Source organism: Pteronotus mesoamericanus, unplaced genomic scaffold (genome assembly GCF_021234165.1).
Source record: "Pteronotus mesoamericanus isolate MK-2021 breed Mesoamerican mustached bat unplaced genomic scaffold, CSHL_Meso_final scaffold_85, whole genome shotgun sequence".
In the NCBI taxonomy this organism is placed as follows: Eukaryota; Metazoa; Chordata; class Mammalia; order Chiroptera; family Mormoopidae; genus Pteronotus; species Pteronotus mesoamericanus.
In genome coordinates this window covers 14171640-14192867 of record NW_026555329.1, presented here as the reverse complement: position 1 = coordinate 14192867, position 21228 = coordinate 14171640, and the positions used below count along the sequence as shown (strand labels likewise).

General features: G+C 32.5%; 1 protein-coding gene across 3 annotated transcripts in view; it reads left to right on the top strand.

Annotated features, from left to right (window-relative positions):
* The window catches only part of PHF14 (PHD finger protein 14), a 178235-nt gene that overhangs the window by 70185 nt on the left and 86822 nt on the right, over nt 1–21228 (top strand). For all 3 annotated transcript variants that reach the window (XM_054564333.1, XM_054564332.1, XM_054564334.1), the window contains exons 15-16: nt 939–989; nt 1112–1233. In XM_054564333.1, the coding sequence (XP_054420308.1) occupies nt 939–989; nt 1112–1233 (173 nt within the window). The remainder of the gene's footprint in view (nt 1–938; nt 990–1111; nt 1234–21228) is intronic.

Below are 21228 nucleotides of genomic sequence, written 5' to 3'. Positions count from 1 at the left end.
AATGCAAATGTAAATGAATAGTTTATAAATCACTACTTTTCAATGACTAATTCCATCAAGTCTTGGTTGTCTAGGGGCAGATTAGAGTAGTATGCAACTAGTGATGGTATTAAATAACAAGGGACTTGGTAGTATGAATGGCAACATCAGTACTTTAGGAACATCAATGTATTTACATTGGATAGAAATTCTATTTAGAATTATTTGGTAACTGCTCTAACTTGGAAATGTTCCTTGGTCTCAACACAGTAATTTGTGGGAGTATACCTCCTTTCTCCTCCATTATCTGAAGAGCAGTAGTCTGCACATGGGATTATAGGTCTACAGAGTCTGTGCTAAGGGGGTGGAGATTTTTTAACATCTTGGCTGTAAATACTTTTGCATTTCATACTTTATTACTCCTAAATGTTTGGATGTTGTCTTTCACATGGTAAGTGTGTTCTGAAATATAGGATGTAAATTTTAATTAAATAAATTAATTATAGCATGTTTTAGTTGGTTCTGTTTTAACAAATATTTGGGACACCTGAGCTCCTTGTCTCTCATGTTCTGGGCTGTTAAAAATTGATTGTTTTTGTTACACAAACATGCATGCACATACACACAAACGGACATATAGTAGATATAGTATGAGTCTAGGTTTAGCATTTCTGCTCTAGAAGTCTCATAAATTTTGAAAATTTAAATTCTCTGCATAAATCAAAATTGTGTGACATATATGAAATATTGAAAAAAATTCTTCAAATTAATTTTGGAGAGCTTTTTTTCCTATCAGATACTTGTGTTATTTAAAAGTAAAGCGCTATAAATTTGTTTTGTTTTTATTTCCTGTGGCATAAATTGTAACAGTGCAATAGAGCATTACAGTATTAATTAGAAATACTAATTTTTCAAGTGTTTAAGCTAAGCAGTTGTGGATTTTTTCTTTTTCTTTTCAGAGAACAAGAGGACGAAAACGAAGCTTCATTCCTGATGAAGAAAAACATGAGGTTGGAATAAGTTAAGCATGTTTTACATAGTATAAACTTTGATAAACTTTTATGCTCAAAGTTATTTCTGTTTTTCTTATATCCTGATATTGTTTTATGTTTTGTTCTCCCTGGGATGGCAGGAAAGAGTTCCTAGAGAGAGAAGACAGAGGCAGTCTGTGTTACAGAAGAAGCCCAAGGCTGAAGATTTACGAACTGAATGTGCTACGTGCAAGGGAACGGGAGACAATGAAAATCTTGTCAGGTAAGTTGTATGCTGAGACCTTGTCTTCAGGGGGTTACCGTTGCCTTTTCGTCATTTTTTTCATCACAAATATAATGGGGGGGAAAATCACAGGACAGGACCTTTTCTTGACCTTATTTAGTGGAAGCAGTACTTCAGGAGCAGATTTCACCTGCTTATTAACCTGCCACACTTGGTTATTCTCTGGAGTTAGATGTAATTAGGAGCGACAATCTGAATTTTGAACATAAGAGAATTAACATTCTCCTGATAGGAGAAGTTGACAACATTCCGTATTTAGAAGCCACAAAAGCAATTTCATCTAAACACTTTGCACTGAGATTATTGTTTTGTCTCATTAAACAATAAAAATTACTAAGTTCTCTTAGCATGTTCTAAAACTTGAAGTTTATTAGCAATAATGATAAGATAGAGATACTTTTTATTGATAGGAGCTTTATCACTCGTTCCTTACTGTTTATCAAAACAAATGTGTTAAATGCTTCTCTCTTGTGAAATAAAGAAAGGTGAAAAGATGGCCAGATAGATTTTATTTTGTTTTATGTTTTGTTTTCTCCTCTGTTTTGTTTTGGTATCCTTTTTCTTTTTTTTAGCTAACATAATGCTAATCAGGGATCTCAGCTGATGTTGCACTGTGGCTATTCCTGATGGTCCAGACACTGCTAATTTTAGCCATTTGCCTCTTTTGCTGAGATGAAGGAATTGCTCAAAGCCCTGTGTGAGATGGAAGAGTGGGTGGGTGAACTCAGGAGACCTCATTTAAAAGAGTTATCACTCTTTCAAAGGATAGTGACATAAATAATCTTTTAGTATGTCAGGGGAACCCTTTCTGCTCTCTTGAAAAAATTGCCTTTTTATAAACCTGTATTAAATTACCTGAAGGCACAGAAATTAAATGTTTCAAAAACACTACCTCAATAAAATAGCTATTAATACTGTTATGTAATTTTAAATATTTACTTCCAAAATGATGTCATTTATTTGTCTTTAAAAGTATAATTTCTATTTGTTTTCATTGCTCAAATAAAGGCAAAACGTTTCAAGTGTATGAGTTTTTTATACTCTCATCGAAGAAGATAAGGAGAGAATTAAAATTACAGGGAAGAAATACAAAGCGCTTCAACAAAGTCAAGAGAGTCTGTGACATTTGGCCAGTGCTTTTTGACTGTCTTGTGAGCTCTCCTCAGGGTTATATTCATTGAAACGTAGGGTGAAGTAGTTTTAATGATAGAAGATACACATGAATAATTCTGACCACAATGTAATTTTCTGCTTTATGTAAAAAAAAATAAATTTCAGACATAAGCATACTGTAGTGGAATACATGAAATAATAAAACAATAAATATTAGTGACCAAAAGAAAAAAAACCATAAAAAAACAATCTTGTATGCTGGACAAAAATTCATTCTAGAGGAAATTTCCTTGGGGTTGAGGGTGCATTGTCAGGCATGATCACTTTGAAACAATAGTTAAAATCTTAGAGACCTGGTTATCTTTTCCATTAATTGAACCTATGGAAATATCTACTCTCTTATTTATTTATTTTTAAATAGTAGGTTAATTCAGGCCGTTTTACTGTAAGACCTATACATTTTTACCCGGTTTTTATTTATTTATTTGGCCATGTATATCAAAGAAATAATCCAGGAAATAAGTACAATTTTTATTTTTAAAACCACTTTATAACAGGAGCATCTTCAACAAATATTTTAGTTGTATTAAAAAATAGTTACCATCTTTCTTTGATTTTTAATAATATTTTTTCATATTAGCCTTTACTCTCATTTAATTAGTTTCTCTTATAAAATTCTCATTCCCAATTGCATTATTATAACATGCCACTGTTTGTGATTCTGTGAAAGTCTCCTGGAAGGTAAAGATATTTTTGTTGCTATAGATATGATGGATATACAAAGCCTTCTTCCTTGGCTTTACCTTGTTAAGAAGATAACATCACAGATTTTCTGCAAAGGATTTAAAGAGGTAATGAAGAGGGACTTAAAAAGTTTTATAATAATTTTGAGGACAAAATAAGCTGGATAAAACAATGCCATAAAATTTTATGGTTATAATGTAGTTGTTCTGTAAAAAAAAAAAAACACATTCAGCTTAAGCACAGTTGCTCTTGAGTTAGAGAATTTCATTTTATGTAGAATTTAATGTGTTTAAAAGGTAATATTACAAGCTAATATCCCATATTAGTGACCAAAAGAAAAAAACCATAGTTTTTTTTATTGGACATGGATAGTATGGGACATGTCCTATACTATCTCTTTTACTTTGTAATTGGCACCATCATTGTTTGCAAATCCCCTAAAATGTCCACCCATTTATGATTAAGTTGTATCTTTAACATTACGTACATGTGAAATTCTTTTTTGTAACTTAAATTTTAAGACATTTAAAATTAGACTTTATTTTCTCTAAAGATATATTTCAGTGCTTGGTCAGAGAAACATTATACTTATTGTTTATGTCTATCAGGTTCTCTTATAAAATTAAACTTCTTGGGTCATAATTTAATTAATAATCTTTTACTGAATATACCGTATTTATTTCCTCAAGTTCCTTTGAACAAATGAACATGACTCACTGGAATCTGCTGTTTGGCAGCTTTGATTTTGAAACCACACTTCTCTATGTAATTCAGGCTATATAAAAATTTCCTCCTTAATTATTTTCCTTGCTTTTTCCATGTTTTTGTGTATGTATATGTGTCAATTTACATTTATAATATTTTAACATCACTGGGAAATTGCATTCAATTTATCTGTTAACTGTAATAGTAGGTTCCAACCATTATTTTCTGTTTTGCCTCTTAAGTTTTTTTCAGTTCTTCTTTTGGCAACTTGATTTAGTATTTCTGTATCTCAGTTTTTCCTGTTATTGTGCATGATAAAAATCATATTCTGCTCCATTAGGGACTTTGTGAATAATTGCTGAGTGACAGTAAATTCTTTCCATATATAATAGTAGGACAGCGATATTATTTAGTATTACAAAGCATACGTATGTGTGGGCTCTCCAATAAGTAAATGTGTTCCAGTAATAATAGATGCTTATATTTTTACCTTTCAGAGAATGTGTATGTTCTGTTTTTGTATATAATTATTTCTAGAATATGTGGAACAAAAAAATTAATTTGTTGAAACATGTTCTTCTAAAATGATTAGACTGACCTATTCCTGCTAGATACAGGAAATGCAAAAATTGTCAAGGTCTTAAATAGAAAGATGGTTGATAGTATCTATGGACTTTTTAAAAACAGTGTTTCCTTTTTTGCCATCTACCTTTTAAATTTAATTAAAAGTTATCTGGGAAGTTTCCAATTAAAATACATTTCTTTATTTAGTGAAATTAAATGGTAAAGGCCAAATTGAAACCCTGACTTGGAATTGTACCGTCGTTTTAGGTATTTATCTCTGTGATGGATGTTTTTTGTTGGAGGTAATTATGGGCCCATTTAGTGTTATCTTATTTATTTTTATTTCCACAGTTCCTAGCACATTTAATACTCAATAAATGCTTGAAAATGAATGACTACTCCACATAAGTAATGACTCACTATTCTTTGCTGAATTAATACAAAACTTTTAGTATTATAATTTATTCCTAGAACATATATACTTAATATAAGTATTTGATGAAGATGTTTAAAAAGTTTAATAAAGGAGAATTCCTTTTATGTCACTAAAGAATTTTTTTTTTCTGTGTATTAGGTAAGGAAATAGAAACCACAGATTTGAGATCAATTAGTTGATGCATCATTGTAAAATAAAAATTCCTCTCTTTAAACATATTTGATTTTTAAAAGATTTTAGAGATAGGTGAGCCTTCTCTAAATCTTTATCAATCAAAGTGGGAATAACACTAAATATTTAGACCTCAAATTTTATCTTCACTGTGCAAACTCAATGCAATACATTTTTTTTTAACTTAATAGGAGATAGGGAAGAGAAAAAAGGTGTCCTAAAACGAAGAACCCTGGCATCTTTAATATTTTGTATTGTGGCCATTACTCAGAGGGTAGGAAGTGATCTATGAAGCTATTTTGCTTATATAGCTAAATTCAAACTATGAAGTGCCTGCTGTCTCCTCCTTATTTGAGTATATGGCAAATTATATAGGTATTGAACCATTTCAGTTACAAGAGTAGATGTCTGTGTTGTCTCTTAACAATGTTGTTGGCACTCTTCTTTATTTCACATTTTAAATATCTGGCCTCTGAGTGCTTTACTCAAAAGTAAATTGGACTGTATCATCAGTTATTAGGAGCACCAGAAAGAATGCATATGTATCACATTTTTATTTCAAATATTAGTTTTTGATTTTACAGATTCTTTTATTTTTAATTACTTTTGCTTTTCTAATCTGTATGCAGTTTACTGTAGTGCCTGGGTCATAGTTGAAAGAGTATTTTCTCCCATATATTTGATTAGATTAAAAGTGAAGTTAAAATTAGTTAAAACTTTAGTTACTATATTCATAGAACATCAGATCACTTAAAATGGTGTAGGTTACTTAAAAAAACATGAAACCTAGTTTTATCTCTTAATCTTAATTTTATATATTTCTTAAAACAAATTTTATATATTTCTTAAAACAAATTTTATATATTTCTTAAAACAAATTTTATATATTTCTTAAAACAAATTTGTTTTAAGAAATTTTATATATTTCTTAAAACAAATACAATGAGTTTTTTTTATTGTATGTATTTGCTACTTTATTTCTTGTGCAGTTTATCATATAATCATATTAATGATAAAACTTGCATATTCAGGTAGGAATATCAAGATTGTAAAGTGATGGTGCAAAGGTATATTATTTAGATACTTAAAAATTAAAACTTAGAAACAAATATGTTTTAAAATGGCTGTGTGTTCTATTAAATTTCAAATGCATTAAAAACAGACGTTTTCTTCACAAAGACATTTCTGGATAAACTTTTGTTTCTATTCTTTACCTCTAACAGCAGTTTCAAAGATAGGTTTCAGGGCTTTGTTTTGCTTTGTTTACTTTTATATTCGTGATCAGCAATTAGTATAGTGCAGTTACTGTATGCTAAAGGGTTGTTCCCTGGTTTGGATTTTTAATATTTCTTTCAGTTATATGTGGTAAACTATATCCCCTTGTGTCACCCTAAGAGCCTGAGAGCCTCTTACCACCTCATGTCATTCTGAGAGTCTCTTTCTTCAAGTTTGGCTGCTATTAATAGTTGGTGATATGTCTAACCTGGCTTTTCTCTTTTGAAAGTATAAGCATCTTAGCATATCATGATGTCTCAGAACACACAGGGACTCCCTATACCTCTACACCTGAAGAAATATGCTGTCTACCTTTTTTTTAACAGAGTTAACATCAAAAAGGAAGAAGAGTTGGGCATTCTAAATCCAAATTAATGAAGCATTAGGAATTATTTGAAAATTTAAACAAAGGAATACAATTATGATCTTTCGAAACTTTATTTTCTTAAGATTTTAAATAGGTCATTATATTTATACACTTACTTTATTTCTTAAATAACTGTTAAAGTGTCAGCTGCATTTCAAGGAAATTCTGATATGATTACTAAACAAAAATATACTATCATCTAAACTTAAGTAGAATTAAAATTCAGTAAAGTTAGAAACCCCTATTTCTGCCACATTTTGGAGTATTTAACATAATTATATCCTTGTTTTGATAAAATATTCCTAAATTTCTATTTTGTTTAGCAATTGATTTTATTTTGATATTTTTAAAAGAGAAGTTATCCTATGAGGTCTGCTTTTGTTTTGAAAGCTTAATTTATTGTTATTTTTGAAAATTATATCATTTAATTGTATTAATTTTTCAAAAGCTACCTAATTGAATCAGCTTAATACCAGAAGTAAAACTCTATAAGAATAAGAATATGTGTCGTGTGGTGTGTTTCAGTTGATTGAGTGCTGGCCTGCAAACCAAACGGTTGCTGGTTCCATTCCAAGTTTAGGGCACATGCCTGGGTTGCAGGCCAGGTACCCAGTAGGGGGCACGTGAGAGGCAACCACTCATTGATGTTTCTCTCCCTCTCTTTATCCCCTCCCCTCTCTCCCCCTTCCTTCCCTGCTCTCTAAAAATAAATAAATAAAATATTTTTAAAAGAAGAATGACAATATGTAATATGAACAATGCTAGAATGTGTAAAGAAATCAGCCTGATCGTCGAATAATAAAGCTATTTTCTTTCCTTTTTTATTAAAGATGAATAGAAAAAAAGAGCAAATATTACAACTATTTAAAGTTTTTTAATAGGTATTTTGATTAAAGATAATCTTAGTAATTTAGATATAAACAACAAAAAATTAAAAGTCAAGTAAAAAAATTGGCTATATCTAAATAAAAACTTTAATCATATGGGTTTTGTGTTTTTAAATCAAGACTTTGTAAACTATAGGAAATAACAATTCAACTTCAAGTTGTAAATCTTGATGTAATGATGAAATGATGAAACAAGCTAAAACAATTTCATGGAAATACTGTTTCCATTTATGAAAATTTATGTACAGATTGTTTTGTTCAGTAGTTCTCGAACATGTAGATTTTCAGGGCACTATGCTTACCTGTTTGCCCGAGCATAGACTATATGGGAAGTAGTTTAAGAATTGCCAACCCACACCACTGCAAAGAGAACATCTACTGAATTCAATAGTTGTTTGTTTCTGTGTGTGGGAGGGGCAGGGTAAAAGATTATATACAATGATACGCATAAATGTTAAGTGAAAATATGTGTGAATTTTATCAAAAGCATGCACTCATGTAGCACCTGCCCCCCACCATTTCTATTAAGACACAGAACATTTTCATCTTCCCCGCAAACTGGTGCCCTTTCCCAAAAGTCCTTCACAAAGACAACCACTTTTCTATATTTTTCACAAGTTAGTTTTACCTCTTGTAGTATTTCATATAAATGGCGTGTTTAGTTTTTATTTGATGTCAGCTATTTTAATTGATGTTGAGAGAATCCCCCTATTGTTTTATTTGCCTTACCCTGATGTATAATGATTTCCAGCATATTTTCATGAGTCCACTAGCTATTGGTATGTCTTCCTTTGTGAGCTAATTTTTTGCCCCTTTAAAAAAATTGTGCTGTGTGTTTAGTGTGGAATTGTAGGAGTCTTTAATATATTCTGATTTTGAGTCCTTATACAAATAATGTTTTTCAAACATATTTGTGGCTTGCCTGTTCATTTTTCTTAGTGGTGTCATTTAAGAAAAGATACTAATTTTATTTAGCACTATTTCCTTTTGATGATTATTGCTTTTGTTTCCTATCTTAGAATTGTTTTCCTCAGTCCAGCTCACAAAGATTATCTCCCTTGTTTTCTTATAGAAGCTTTATAATTTTAACTTTCATATTGAGATATGTGAGCCATCTGAAATTGAATTTTGTTTATGGTCGCAGGTAGAGTTAAGGACGGTTTGTTGATTATCTCACGTGAGTTTCTAGTTTTCCAGCACCATTTGTTGAAAATGCTTGTCTTATCACCTTAAGTTGCTTTGGTGCCATTGTTAAAAATCAATTTTTTTAAATGTGGGCCTATTTTTAGACTTTGTATTCTATTCCATAATACCAATTGTCTTGACCGTTGGGGCCTTATAATAAGGTCTTTTTATTCCAGAGCCCTTGCATTTGCATGTGTCAGAATCAGCTTGCCTATTTTCATTAAAAAAAAAAAAAGTATGACATCAGAAGAAAAAAAAAAGAAAGCACTGGCAACAGCAACAAAAATAGATAAATTGGATATCATTTTTGGGTATTAAAGGACACTATCAACAGAGAGAAAAGGCAACCCACAAAATAGGAGAAAATACTTGCAAATCATATATCTGACAAGGGATTATCAATAGTGTATGAAGAATTAAAACTTGTTGACAACAACAACAGAAAAAACCTGATTGAAAATGAACAAAGGACTTGAATAGACATTTCTCTAAAGAAGATATACAAATGGGTGATAAGCACTAATCATTAGGGCAATTCAAATCTAAACCACAATGAGATGCCACTTCAAATCCATTAGAATGGCTATTAGAAAACAAAAGTAAAAACCAACCAACAAACAAAAAACCCAGAAAATAACAAGTGTTGGTGAGGATGTGGACAAATTGGAACCTTTGTGCACTGTCAATGGGAATGTGTTATAAAATAGTGCATCCACTATGGAAAACAGTATTGTGGTTCCTCAAAAAATTAAATTGCTATATGATGGAGCATTCCCACTTCTGGGTATATACTCAAAAGAATTGAAAGCAGAGAATCAAAGAGTTGTGCATGCATGTAAATGGCAGTGCTGGCAGTAGCCAAAATGGGAAAGCAGCCCAAGTGCCCATCAATCAATGACTGGATAAACAAAATGTGGTATGTACATATTGTGGAGTATTAGCCTTAAAAAGGAAGGAAATTCTGATGCATGCTATACAATGGAAGGAGCCCGAAGACCTTACGCTAAGTGAAATAAGTCAGTCAAAAGGACAAATATTGTATAATTCCCTTTAATATGAGGGAATTAGAATAGTCAAATTCATAGAGACAAAGTAGAATGGTAGTTGCTAGGAGCAGGGTGACTGGCTGGTTCACGTTTCACGGGTACATAGTTTCAGTTGGGGAAAATGAGAAAGTTCTGGAGAGGGATGGTGGTGATGGTTACACAACAGGGACAATTTACTCAGTGCCTCCAAATTGTCCACTTAATGGTTAAAATGATCCATTTTATGTTATGTATAGTTGACTTTTTTTAAAGACCAAAAAAGCCTACTGGGATTATGATTAGCTATGTGCTGAATACATGGATGAATTTGGGGAACATTAACATCTGAACAATGTTGTCTTCTAATCCATGAATTTGGTATATCTCTACATTTATTCAGATATTCAGATATTGCATACTTTTTCTCATCACTGTTTTTGTAGTTTTCACTGTAGAAGTCTTGCAAGTCTATTATTGATTATATTCCAAAGTAGTCAATGTCTTTTGATGCTATTGTATAACAAAATTTTAAATACAGTTTTTAACAGTTTATACAAGGTGTTGAGAGCTGCCAGGTATTGAGGTGGTCAATTTGGATCACAAACCAAACTGAAAGTCACAGTTAAAATTACTTATTTATTGCATGAATGGTTGCTTACTTCCCAAACATTCCACTTCCACCTACTAACCAGAGCTAGGTAAGGGTCAAATGGTTCACTGCAGACACTGGGTGGGGCGGGGGGCATGCATGTCTCTGTTGACAGAGGCATGAACAAAAGGCTCTTGCTCTTTTACCGACCCAGGGTCTGGGGAAGGAGAGCCAGCAAGGGCTACGAAGTAGAACTGTGTCAGTGGATAAAATCCCTCCTTCAACAAGGGGATCTTGGGAAAGGTGCATGAGCAGTGTTTTAGTCTAGCTCCTCCTTTCCCCAAATAAGGAGGCCTTAAAAATTCCACCAACTCTGTAGTCCTGGAATAAACCCCTCCTGATCATGAGATATGGTCTCTTTTCTATATTTTTGGAATTCATTTGCTAATATTTTGATAAGGGCTGTTGTCTATTCAGAAAAGTCTTGTTCTGTTCATTGTTTTTGTTGTAAAGTCTTTATCAGGTCTTATTATCAGGTTATACTGGCCTCTAAAAGGCCTTAACAAGTGTTCTGCTTCTCCTTTTCTTCAAAAGCATTTGTTTATGGCTAATATTATTTCTTTACTGAGTACTGAATTTTTGTTGAAGTTCCCAGTGAAACCATGTGTACCAGAGTTTTCATTGTTGGAAGGTTACTGATTAATTAATTCAATTTTTAAAATAGATGTAGAACTATTGAAATTTTTTTTCATCTTGAATTAGTTTGGGTAAGGTGTGTTTTTCAAGGAATTTATTTCATCTCAGTTGTCAGTTGCTCCTTTAGTCATTATTATCATTTGAATGTGCCCTTCAATTATTTAAGACTTCTGCTTCCTGCAGTATTTTGAATCATATTCTCCCATCTAAGACTAGTCAGTATTTAATTCTTTCTCGTATCCTTCCTGACTTACATGATTTCATAATGATCTTTTTCTTGCGTTGATTGCTGTTGGGACCCACATAAAATCCTACATCATGCTGTCATCCACTTGCTTGGAAATCATTTATGAGTTGTTTTTACTTTTTCCCCTAAAGAAGGGCAGATTCTTGGCTTCCCATTTGTTTGTGATAGTTCTGCTAGTCTTAATACAATATCGTACAAGCAGTTACTTCAAAATAAATGCTTGTTAAATTATTTACCGACACATTGCTAGATTTGTACACAGTTTCAGCTTCATACAATTGATAGCGGTTATAATCTCTTTTGAGGGCAGGGACATTTCTTTAAACAGTTTCCAGTTGCTTTGTTTTACTTAAAAATTTGCAAACATTTTTAATTTTAAAAACAAACTTAAAAATGGTATATACATGTTACAATCAAACAAAAAAGATTAAGCTTTTGATTGCCTGATGATCTCTTCACTTAAGAGTTTGAAGGTCTCAGCTGGTCCAAGCCTGTCAATTGCTAGTTCCATTTTAGGCCAGTCACTTAATCTATACGGATCTCAGTTTTCTTATTTTAGGACAGTACCTTAGGCTATGTCATCTCTGAAGTCTAACACACTAGTTCTGATATTCAAAGATTATGTGAAATTTCAGCTTCCCAAATCCACCCTGCCTATTTGTTTACATTCCGCCGCAGGCTTTCCTGTAAACATACTCAGTAGAGTCTTTCTATACTATTCTGCAACTATGTAGAATGTGATTATTTTTTTATTAGGTCTCTTAAAGTGAAAGCTGTTTTCTTGTTGCCCTGTCTCTTGGTTAGCTAGAGGGGAGTGTAAAATAAGTTGAATCAAAATGTCCACTTCTTTGATAAATAGCAACATTTTTTAAAGATAACTATATTGAGGTCTAATTTTCAGACCATAAAAGTTCAAACACTGTAAGTGTAGAGCATAAAGATTTTTAATAAATTTGAGTTGTTCAGCCATCACTACTATCTAATTTTAGAGTATTTCCATCACCTCAAAAAGTGCCAGTTTCTGTACTGTCTGTCCTGGCTCCCACTCGCAGCCCCAGGCAACCGCTACCGATATTTTCTTGTCAGTGCTTCCTCATAGCTTATTCCTTTCTCAGCCCACTTTTTTTCATCTTAATATTATTATTATACATGTTTTTGGCTATGTGTAAATTAGATTTTTTTCCCAAAAATTTCTAATGCTTAAAGGCAACAAAGATTCTTTCTTTGTTTTCAAAAATTTCTAATGCACTAAAGGCAACCAAGCTTTAGTCAGGTTTCTGAATCTTCTAGGCTCATTCCTCTGTTAACTTGCGTATGAAATCCAGATTTAGCATGAACCCTGCTGAGTCAGCTTAACCAGAACCCCTCACCCTTGACATCTCGTCACCCTAGGTGTCTGATCAGGTTCCTGACCTCCACCCTACCCCCACCCTCAGATGATCACCTAGCCAGGTGTTGTCTTCAGCAAGAATCTCGTTAGGCTCCTTTAGCCAGAACCCTCTGAACTCTGATGTTTCCACCCACTGATGCCCAGCCTGGTCTTTGGCTGTAAATTCCCATTTGTTCAACTTCAGCGTAGGGCCCAGACTCTCTCCTCTACAGTGAAAAGTCCCATTTGCAGTGATCCCTTTAGTGTAATGTTCCTAAATAAAGTCTGCCTTACCATCTTCAACAAATGTCACTGAATATTTTTTCCTTTAACAAAGAAACTTCTAATTAAAGAAATACGAAAGTCAGTCTTGAAATGTGAAAAAATAATCTCATTTTTTTCTTGAAATTGATATTTTTAACATTGGATATTTAAAAAACCAGCTAAATTATGTGAAGAGTCTACATTTTATAAAATCTTGAAGTCTTTCTATATTTTTTGGAGACAGTATTGTATAATGAATAATCAAACATGAGGATTTATACTTGCTCAGTTGGGTTTGAAACCTGTTACTTGTCAGCTCTGTATTTATCTCCCCTGTGGCTTAGTTTTCTTATCTGTGGAATAGCAGTAATCAGTAATACCTACCCCATAAACTTGTTGGAGGATTAAGTGGGATTAATATAAGTAAAGGACTTGCCACGGTAGTTAGGGAATTACAAATGCTCTGTACATGCAAACAGCACCAACAACTATAATAAAACACTTACACAATGCTTACTACATAGCAGACACCTCATATATACATATTAAATCATCTAATCCTTAAAACTATCCTATGAACTAAACAGTATCATTATCTCCATTAAATTGAGGAAACTAAGTCATAGAGATCTTACGTAATTTCCCAGAAGTTTCAGGGCTCAAAAGTGGTGGGACTAATACTAAATTTAGGCAGTCTGGCTCCAGATCCTATGCTGTTAACCATATACTGTCTCTGTGTAATTTACTTGTCAGCTCCCAGGCTGGATACAATTGCCTTTGGTCAGTGCATTTGTTGCAGTCTAAATGACATCCTTTTCAAAATCAAATTTGATGTTTGGTTTTCATTATTTTATGGCTTTCACAACCATATTTGATGTTTTTTGGGACTTAAGTGCTATTATCTTTATTCTAACCATGCTATTTGATTTTCTTTTATTACTATTGTGCTTTTCCTTTTTAACTCTAAATGTTATGGAACTATTTCTTATTTATATTTTATTTTGAATGAGGATCTTAGCACTAATAATGAATCTGACCTTTTTAGATAACTTGGGAATATTTGTTTTTAAGGAAATAACTCATTTTTGGGCAGACAAGATTATATCTTTTTCAGATTATTTTAAGATACATTTACATCTAAAGAGTGTATGAATATAACATATTTATATTGTGTTATATATATTAAAATGGTATATGTATACATATTTAACATATATACATTTAATATTATACGCTATATATTGATTGAAGTTACTGTTTGGGAAGATATGTGATGCCATCTATAGTTTGACTTTTTTGGTCATTACTAAGTTTAATTGTGGTCATCTATTTATTAAATGCTTTTGTAGTCCCTCTGTTTTCTTGAAGAACAACATACATCATTGCTCTAATAGTAGATTGAAGAAAACTCTGAGTGCACAGTCACAATGATGTGAAATTTTAGAGAAGTGAGTATTTCTATCAACCACAGTTGTGCAAAAAATAAAAAAAGCACGATTACAAGCACATATATTTACATTTTGTGAGTTAAATTTGGAGGCCCTATAAAACTTGCATATAGAACAGCCTCTAGATTACTTGTGATCTGAGAATTTTTTTAGGGGGGAATTGTGAGAGGAGGGGTTTAAGTTAAGTGGAACAGTATAAAATAATAGACAAAGAATTGCTGTCCTTTGAATTTAGTAAATAAGGACATTGCCACTGCACGATCTTCATAAAATGTCAATTTGTTCCTTAGTTGAGAAGTTTTGCATCTTTGATTCTTTCTCTAGCATACATGGAACTGTGAGTTAAGTACACTTAACTTTAGCATACATTTCTGAGAGTTAAATCTCAGAAATATATAAACTCAGAATTACACAGCCTTAATGTGACCTTATTCAGGTAGTAAAGTAAGCGTGTGTGTGTGTGTGTGTGTGTGTGTGTGTGTGTGTGTGTGTGTTTTAGTTAACACTGGTATTTGAACAGAAATGCTTTCAAATTTGTATTTTATAATTAGGAATAGGGAAGAAAACATTATCAAAGCTCATTTTTTTCCTCTTATTTTACTTTATTCATTCTCTAGGTGGGGTTTGCATTGTTAGTATAACTAATTTTCCAATAAATATTGTATATGGAGAGGTTGTTAATTAGGAAAACCCTAATGATAATTTTTTTTGCTTATTAAGGGATAAACTTCCTCTCTCTTTTTTTTTGCAATGTTAGTGCATTTAATATTTATCTTAATATGCTCAAAAGTGAGCCTCCCTTGACAACTTCAGTGACCAATCAGGTGAATGGTGGGAGGGCAGAGGGCTGAGCCTCTGCAGCAAGAGGCTGTGCCACCATGAGGCACGCAGAGAACCTTCCTGGGAACCAGTTATTTCATTCATAAAATCAGCAATGCATTAAGTCGATTTGGAGATCCCTTTAATTTTTGCATTTTATGTTTTTATATTACTATAGGAATAAAAAAAGAGACAGAAATTTGGAAATGAAAAATACTATCTAGGTATAAGGAATTCTAAATTTATAACACAAATCTCCCACCAACAGTGCTGTTAATTGTTAGCCCAAGATATTTTTCTAATTTCAATTCCAGTTATACTTTTTATAGACGACAGCCTATCACAGATAATGTGGGTTAATTGTAAGGCCGCCCCTTTTCAGTTTTTACTAATTGAGATGTATGTTTGTGAGGAATGTTTATAGTAGTTTAATCTGAAAAGTTTTTTGATTTTTTTCTTAATTCCTTAAAACAAAATATTATACACTGAACTTTTAAATAGGCTAAAATATATTTGTAGGTAATAATGACATGTTATCTGAGTATTTATAGCATCTTTCATATTTATTCACTTGCTAGCTCCTGATTGTTGTGTATCTATGGGATATATTGTTTCTTTTCATTTAAATTTTTAAGAGTTTTTCTTTTAATTATTAATTCATTTCAACCCTTTTTGTGAAACAGTTTCATGGAACAATTATATCCTAAACTGAAATGAATTAAGAGTATCAGTTTCTGAATTAGCCCTTCCTATTACCAGGTCCTTAATAGGACTTAAAGCTAACTATAGTGTACCTAATATACAGCAGGCTCCCGTTTAAAAGGAGTTTCCTCTAATTCTGTCTTACTTTCTAGACTGAACTCATGTATTATTAAGAAAATGCATAATCAAGAATGGGTTTGACATTGTAAGATGACTCGCTAGCTGACTTTTACCATTGCACATAAACAGTGCACTTACTCTCAATCACAGTATCACTTTCAGCCAGATAACCACTAAAATCACTGCACTGTGGTTTCCTGAAAATGCCATAATCCTTCAAATGCCACATTAAACTGAGAGAGAAGGCCATCAGTAGTGCCTGCACAGTTATGGAGAAGAATGAGCCATGAACCAAGCGAAAAGATGTTCTGGAAGAACAGTAACCTTTCCCTTGATGTGTGCATTTCCCATTACATTTTTGACACAAAATGTTGCAAAATGATTTAATGGTGGCATTTTGTTTTGCTGACTCCTTTTATTCATTAAAAAGAAACCAAAGTTAGGATAGGAATGTAGAGGAAGAGTGACCAAGCACTGAATTCTATTATATGAATGTTTTCTAAATAAATAAATAAATAAATAAATAAATAAATAAATAAATAAATTAGGAACAAGGTTTTCCCCCCCTCTTTTACATTGTATGTTAAGTGTGATGTGCAAATCATTTAATTCTATTATATCTTCACAATGATTTTTTCCTTTAAAGTTCATTTTTTCCTCCATTGTCCTCTTTTTTTTTCTTTCTAGTAACCCCTGATCATAAACGACATGTCAATAAATCAAGAAAGCTTTGTTTAGTAATTAGATAAATCTCACCTACGACTTGTAACCCAGAAATTGTCCGACTTTTTACTGTCACTTTGGATGTATATCACTAGAGTTGCACAAGGATGCATATCGCTAGAGCTATACGAGGAAACAAGTACAGATAGATTCACAGTCCAAAAGATTAATGTCTGTTAACTTTGACAGGATACATGTCCATTGGAAACGAAGTCATCACGTTGTCCCAACAAAACTAGTACAAAACTACGAAGTAGCAATGTTGACAATGCATTAAGGCCACCAAATGTCCCGTGGCCACCCATTTTAAATTTTCATTTTCAGGCACAGGCGCCATGCACCACCCCAGAGCTGAACTGAATTAATTGGCTGTGGTCACATGCTTAACAAAAAGATACCAGGTTTCTATTTGTGTGTGTGTGTGTGCGTGTGTGTAGACAACAATGTGGAAGCTAAAACTGACATTTTTATGTAAAGTTTTTCTAATCTTTGATTTTTATTAAACTTTAGAAACCAGGTAAAAAAGAAAACTAGTATAGAGCTTATTTACAGTTCATGAAAACATGGCATGAAAGAGAAACTAACTTGCCAAAATGTAGTTTGTCAGACTTTTGCAGCACTGGGTTTTCAGTTTCAGTGTTGGTATGGAGTGCCTGGGTATGGGCTCACTTACACAGCTTGGGTAACACAGCGTCAGTGAAATTCCATCTGACCGTGTGACTGTCTGATTGTATGCTGATCCAATCTTCTTTTCCCTCCAGTTTAAAAGAAATTTGTTAACAGGTTAAGAACTCCTAATTTGGCTTCCTGGGGTAATTTCATGGCAATAGAAGACACTGTGCTTCTTCTTTACTTGTTTTGGTTTGTTTAGATATAGGTACTTTGATATGCAGGGCCCAGCAGAAGTAAGTCCTGCTTTAGTGTGGTTGGTAGGGTAATAATATGGGTGTAATAATTTGTAGTTTTATTTGAACATTTCACCTAAAATGTCATATGGTATGCTTCAGTGTGATATTGTTCTGTTACAGAATTACACACTTATGATTTTGTAATACTATAGGGGCGCTATTTGTGCCAGCCCCTGAATAGTGCCATATTCTTCTGCTTTAGTCCATTGATTAGCTTCTAAGTCTTTACCCAGCTGTTTCTTTCAGTGGCTCTTGCAGCATGAATTACATTTATGAGCTTTGTGACCCCCAGCCCCCTTCTCACTTGTTAATTAATCTCTAGGTGATTTCATTCATGTTCATAGCTTTGCATGTGTGTGTGCTTTGTATGACACATAGAGACAAATGTCTCTAACATGTCTATAAGACTCTAACTCTAACACTCTTTTGGTATTGGGTAAGCAGTTGAAATATGTAAGAAGAAAATCAACTGAATAATTTAGGAAAATCAAGATGATTTTCAGAAGTTAAATGGAAGCAAAAAAAAGAAAAAGTAAAATATACATCTTCAAACTAACATAAAGATTATAAATCACCTAAAAATTACTGTGTGTAGGACATAATTTTATGTTTTGTAAGCCTTAACTTCTGGTAGAATACTGCTTACTTTGTTCTCTTTAGTATAAAATTTAACTTTGAAGATTATTATTAACTTCAGAAGAAAAATTTATTGGTCACACACATATATGCCCACAATCACATGCAACAACCTATTGTCTAGAATGAGCATTTTACAAATTGTCAAATGATTCAAACAGTAACAACTGTAATGAAAATAACACAATATTTTTGATGTTAAGACATTTAAAAAGTATCTTTTACAAATTTAGTATACTTTTTATATAATCCTACTCTTTAAAAAATGAATTTTCTTGTTTTGGTTGTCTTAGTTATATAGCCTTATCATATCATACCATAATAACTTCCTCCTCAGAACTTAGTACAAGGAAATATTCAAAGAAGAAAGTTATATAAAAAAACATTTATAACTATGTAGAAGAAAAATTATACACACTAAAAATATAAAAATCCAAAAATAAAAAGTTTAACAATTGTATAGAAAGGTTATGATAAACTATAGCAAATCAGTAGGACAAAAAATATTATGTATCTTTTATAAGTTACAAGATAATTATATAGGATGATAAACCTATTTTAGGAGACAAGTATATACTACTAAATTGTTACATACAGATAGCTAGAGATTGAAAGAAAATAAGAAATTAGCATTTTTTTTAGTGTGGTAAGATTATGTGTAAAATTAATTTTTTTTAACAAAATTTAACATGAATTTAATGTCTAAATACCTATTTCCATTTTCCTCATACTCCAGATCTCATCACCCCTTCTTTTCTCCATGTTTAACAAATTACTTCATCTCCTGCTTAACATAGCAAACAGGAGCCGTCAGACAGAAATGCTTTCACTTTGTAACATGTAACCTGTAACTTACCTATAATAGTAACATCCTTAGGCCTCTCCTCCGCAAACCTTCCCTCTCCTTTCCTAACAGTACAGAATAGGTTCCCCCCTTTTCCTTGTGAAGCTAATATTTCTATCAATACCCTGTATCCTGATCTCCTTGACTTTGATTATTTCCCACTCTTATATATCTTCAACTTTTTTTTCTTCATTGACTCCTTTCCTTTGGCTTTCAAGACATGGCATTCTCCTAGGTATTCTCTCCTGTCTCTCTGGAGAGTTCTTTTATATAGACTCTACCTCTGCCTGCCTTGCCTGCACATTTAGTGTTCCTTAACATTCTGAGGTCTTTGTTTCATTTTACGTGGTCTCTGGCGATTTCATCTTTGACATATCTTCCATGTTCCAGTAATGATGAATAATTCCAAATTTTTAATTATAGCCAGACTCCCTACTTAGTTTCTGATGGGTATGCCTAGCAAGCTATTGCCAATTGAGATTTCACCAGTATCTCAGATTTAGTGTGAACAGTTGACCCAGTTTCTCCTAACTCCTAATAATCAGTATCTTCAATATACACCTTCACTTCTACTGTCTCAGTTTTGGCCTTTGTACTGTCTTATTTGAGCTTTTGCAGGAAACTTTCTAATTTTTTTCCTCCTTATAGCTATGTTTTCTCCAGTTAATTCATCCATAGCCATCTTTCTGTATCACATACTTACGTTACCTATTTGCTTAGGTCTTTTCAGAGGATCTCCAGAAAAATATCTAGTCCCCTGTTGCTTAACTACATTACCCTTTACTCCAACCATACCAGACTGCTTTTTTTTTTTAAACATATATACTTTAAATTACTTTGTATTTTCTTTCTGCCTCAATTTTATTCCACATAATCTCTGCCTCATAAATTCCTACTTAACCTTTTTAACACTTGCTTTACTATTTGTTTACCTTTTTGGTTTTTCCTTTCTCTAATACCCTCTCTCCTATTTCTCAAGCAAAGACTATTGGCCCAATCTGCCCCATTAGCAGCGATGCAGCCTTCTCTACTAATATCTGCCACACCGTATTAAAGCTCTCCTAATTTAGAGTCTTGTATTTTTGTTCACTTGATCCCCTGCCCCCCGCTGGACTGTGAACTTAATGACAGAGTTTTACTTCATATCGCAAAAGCCAGGGCAAAACTTGGCATGCTATAATCTTTCAGTAATTTTTTGAATGGACGGTTTGTAAAAGATCCCTTATTGGCGAGTGAAGCTTGGAACCCAGACCTCTTGACTTTGGGGTTCATTATCACACTGTTTCTACAGGGTCTGTGTTATTAAGTTCTTATAATAATCCTACTCCTTTTAAAGAGCCTATTATAACACACAGTTGTATCTTTATGTGCCCTATCAATAATAATATTTTTAATGAAATGTGTGCAATTTTTAACACTTTTATTCTAGTGCCTTAACTGTTTATCAGTGTAATTGTTGTTTTGGAGTGTATAGTTCCTTCTTCCGCATTAACTATAAAAGTCTCTTCACTGTTTAAATACTTGAAAAACCTGCAGTGTCATGTCACTGTATTTCATTGGGTTTCCACAGTTTCTTTCTGTGACAATAGCTACTTTTATTCTGTGGCATTTTATTCATTTAGTCTGGTCACTTCAGTGTAATTGGTGATCAATTCTTGCTACATTTCTTGAGCTTTAAACTTCACAGGCATATCTTTTTAAATTTTGCTCTCAGTCGAGCAAGTAGTCTTATATCCCATATATAAAATTGCTCACTTTATAAATTTCCTAGATCTTCTTGTTCTGAGTCTGGCTGTCTTAAATCTCTGAAAACAATTTTTGGCAACAATGTATGATTTCTTGATATCAGATAGAATTATTATGTGTAGGCAAGTTTTTCACTGTCATTAAGCCTCTTTTTTATACTGATAAATAATAACATATATTAATATATAATATAGAAATGTATATGTATATAAATAATGGCATTGCCTCCTTTGTACTTTATTGCTTGGCCTGTAATACTGTAAGAAAATATTAGATTTGGAATTAGATTATTTGTCTTCATCTTTACTGTTATTTTATCAACTATAACTTTGATTTATTCTGATTTACTTTATTATTGGAACTAGAAATTAGAATGTAAATAAGTAACATA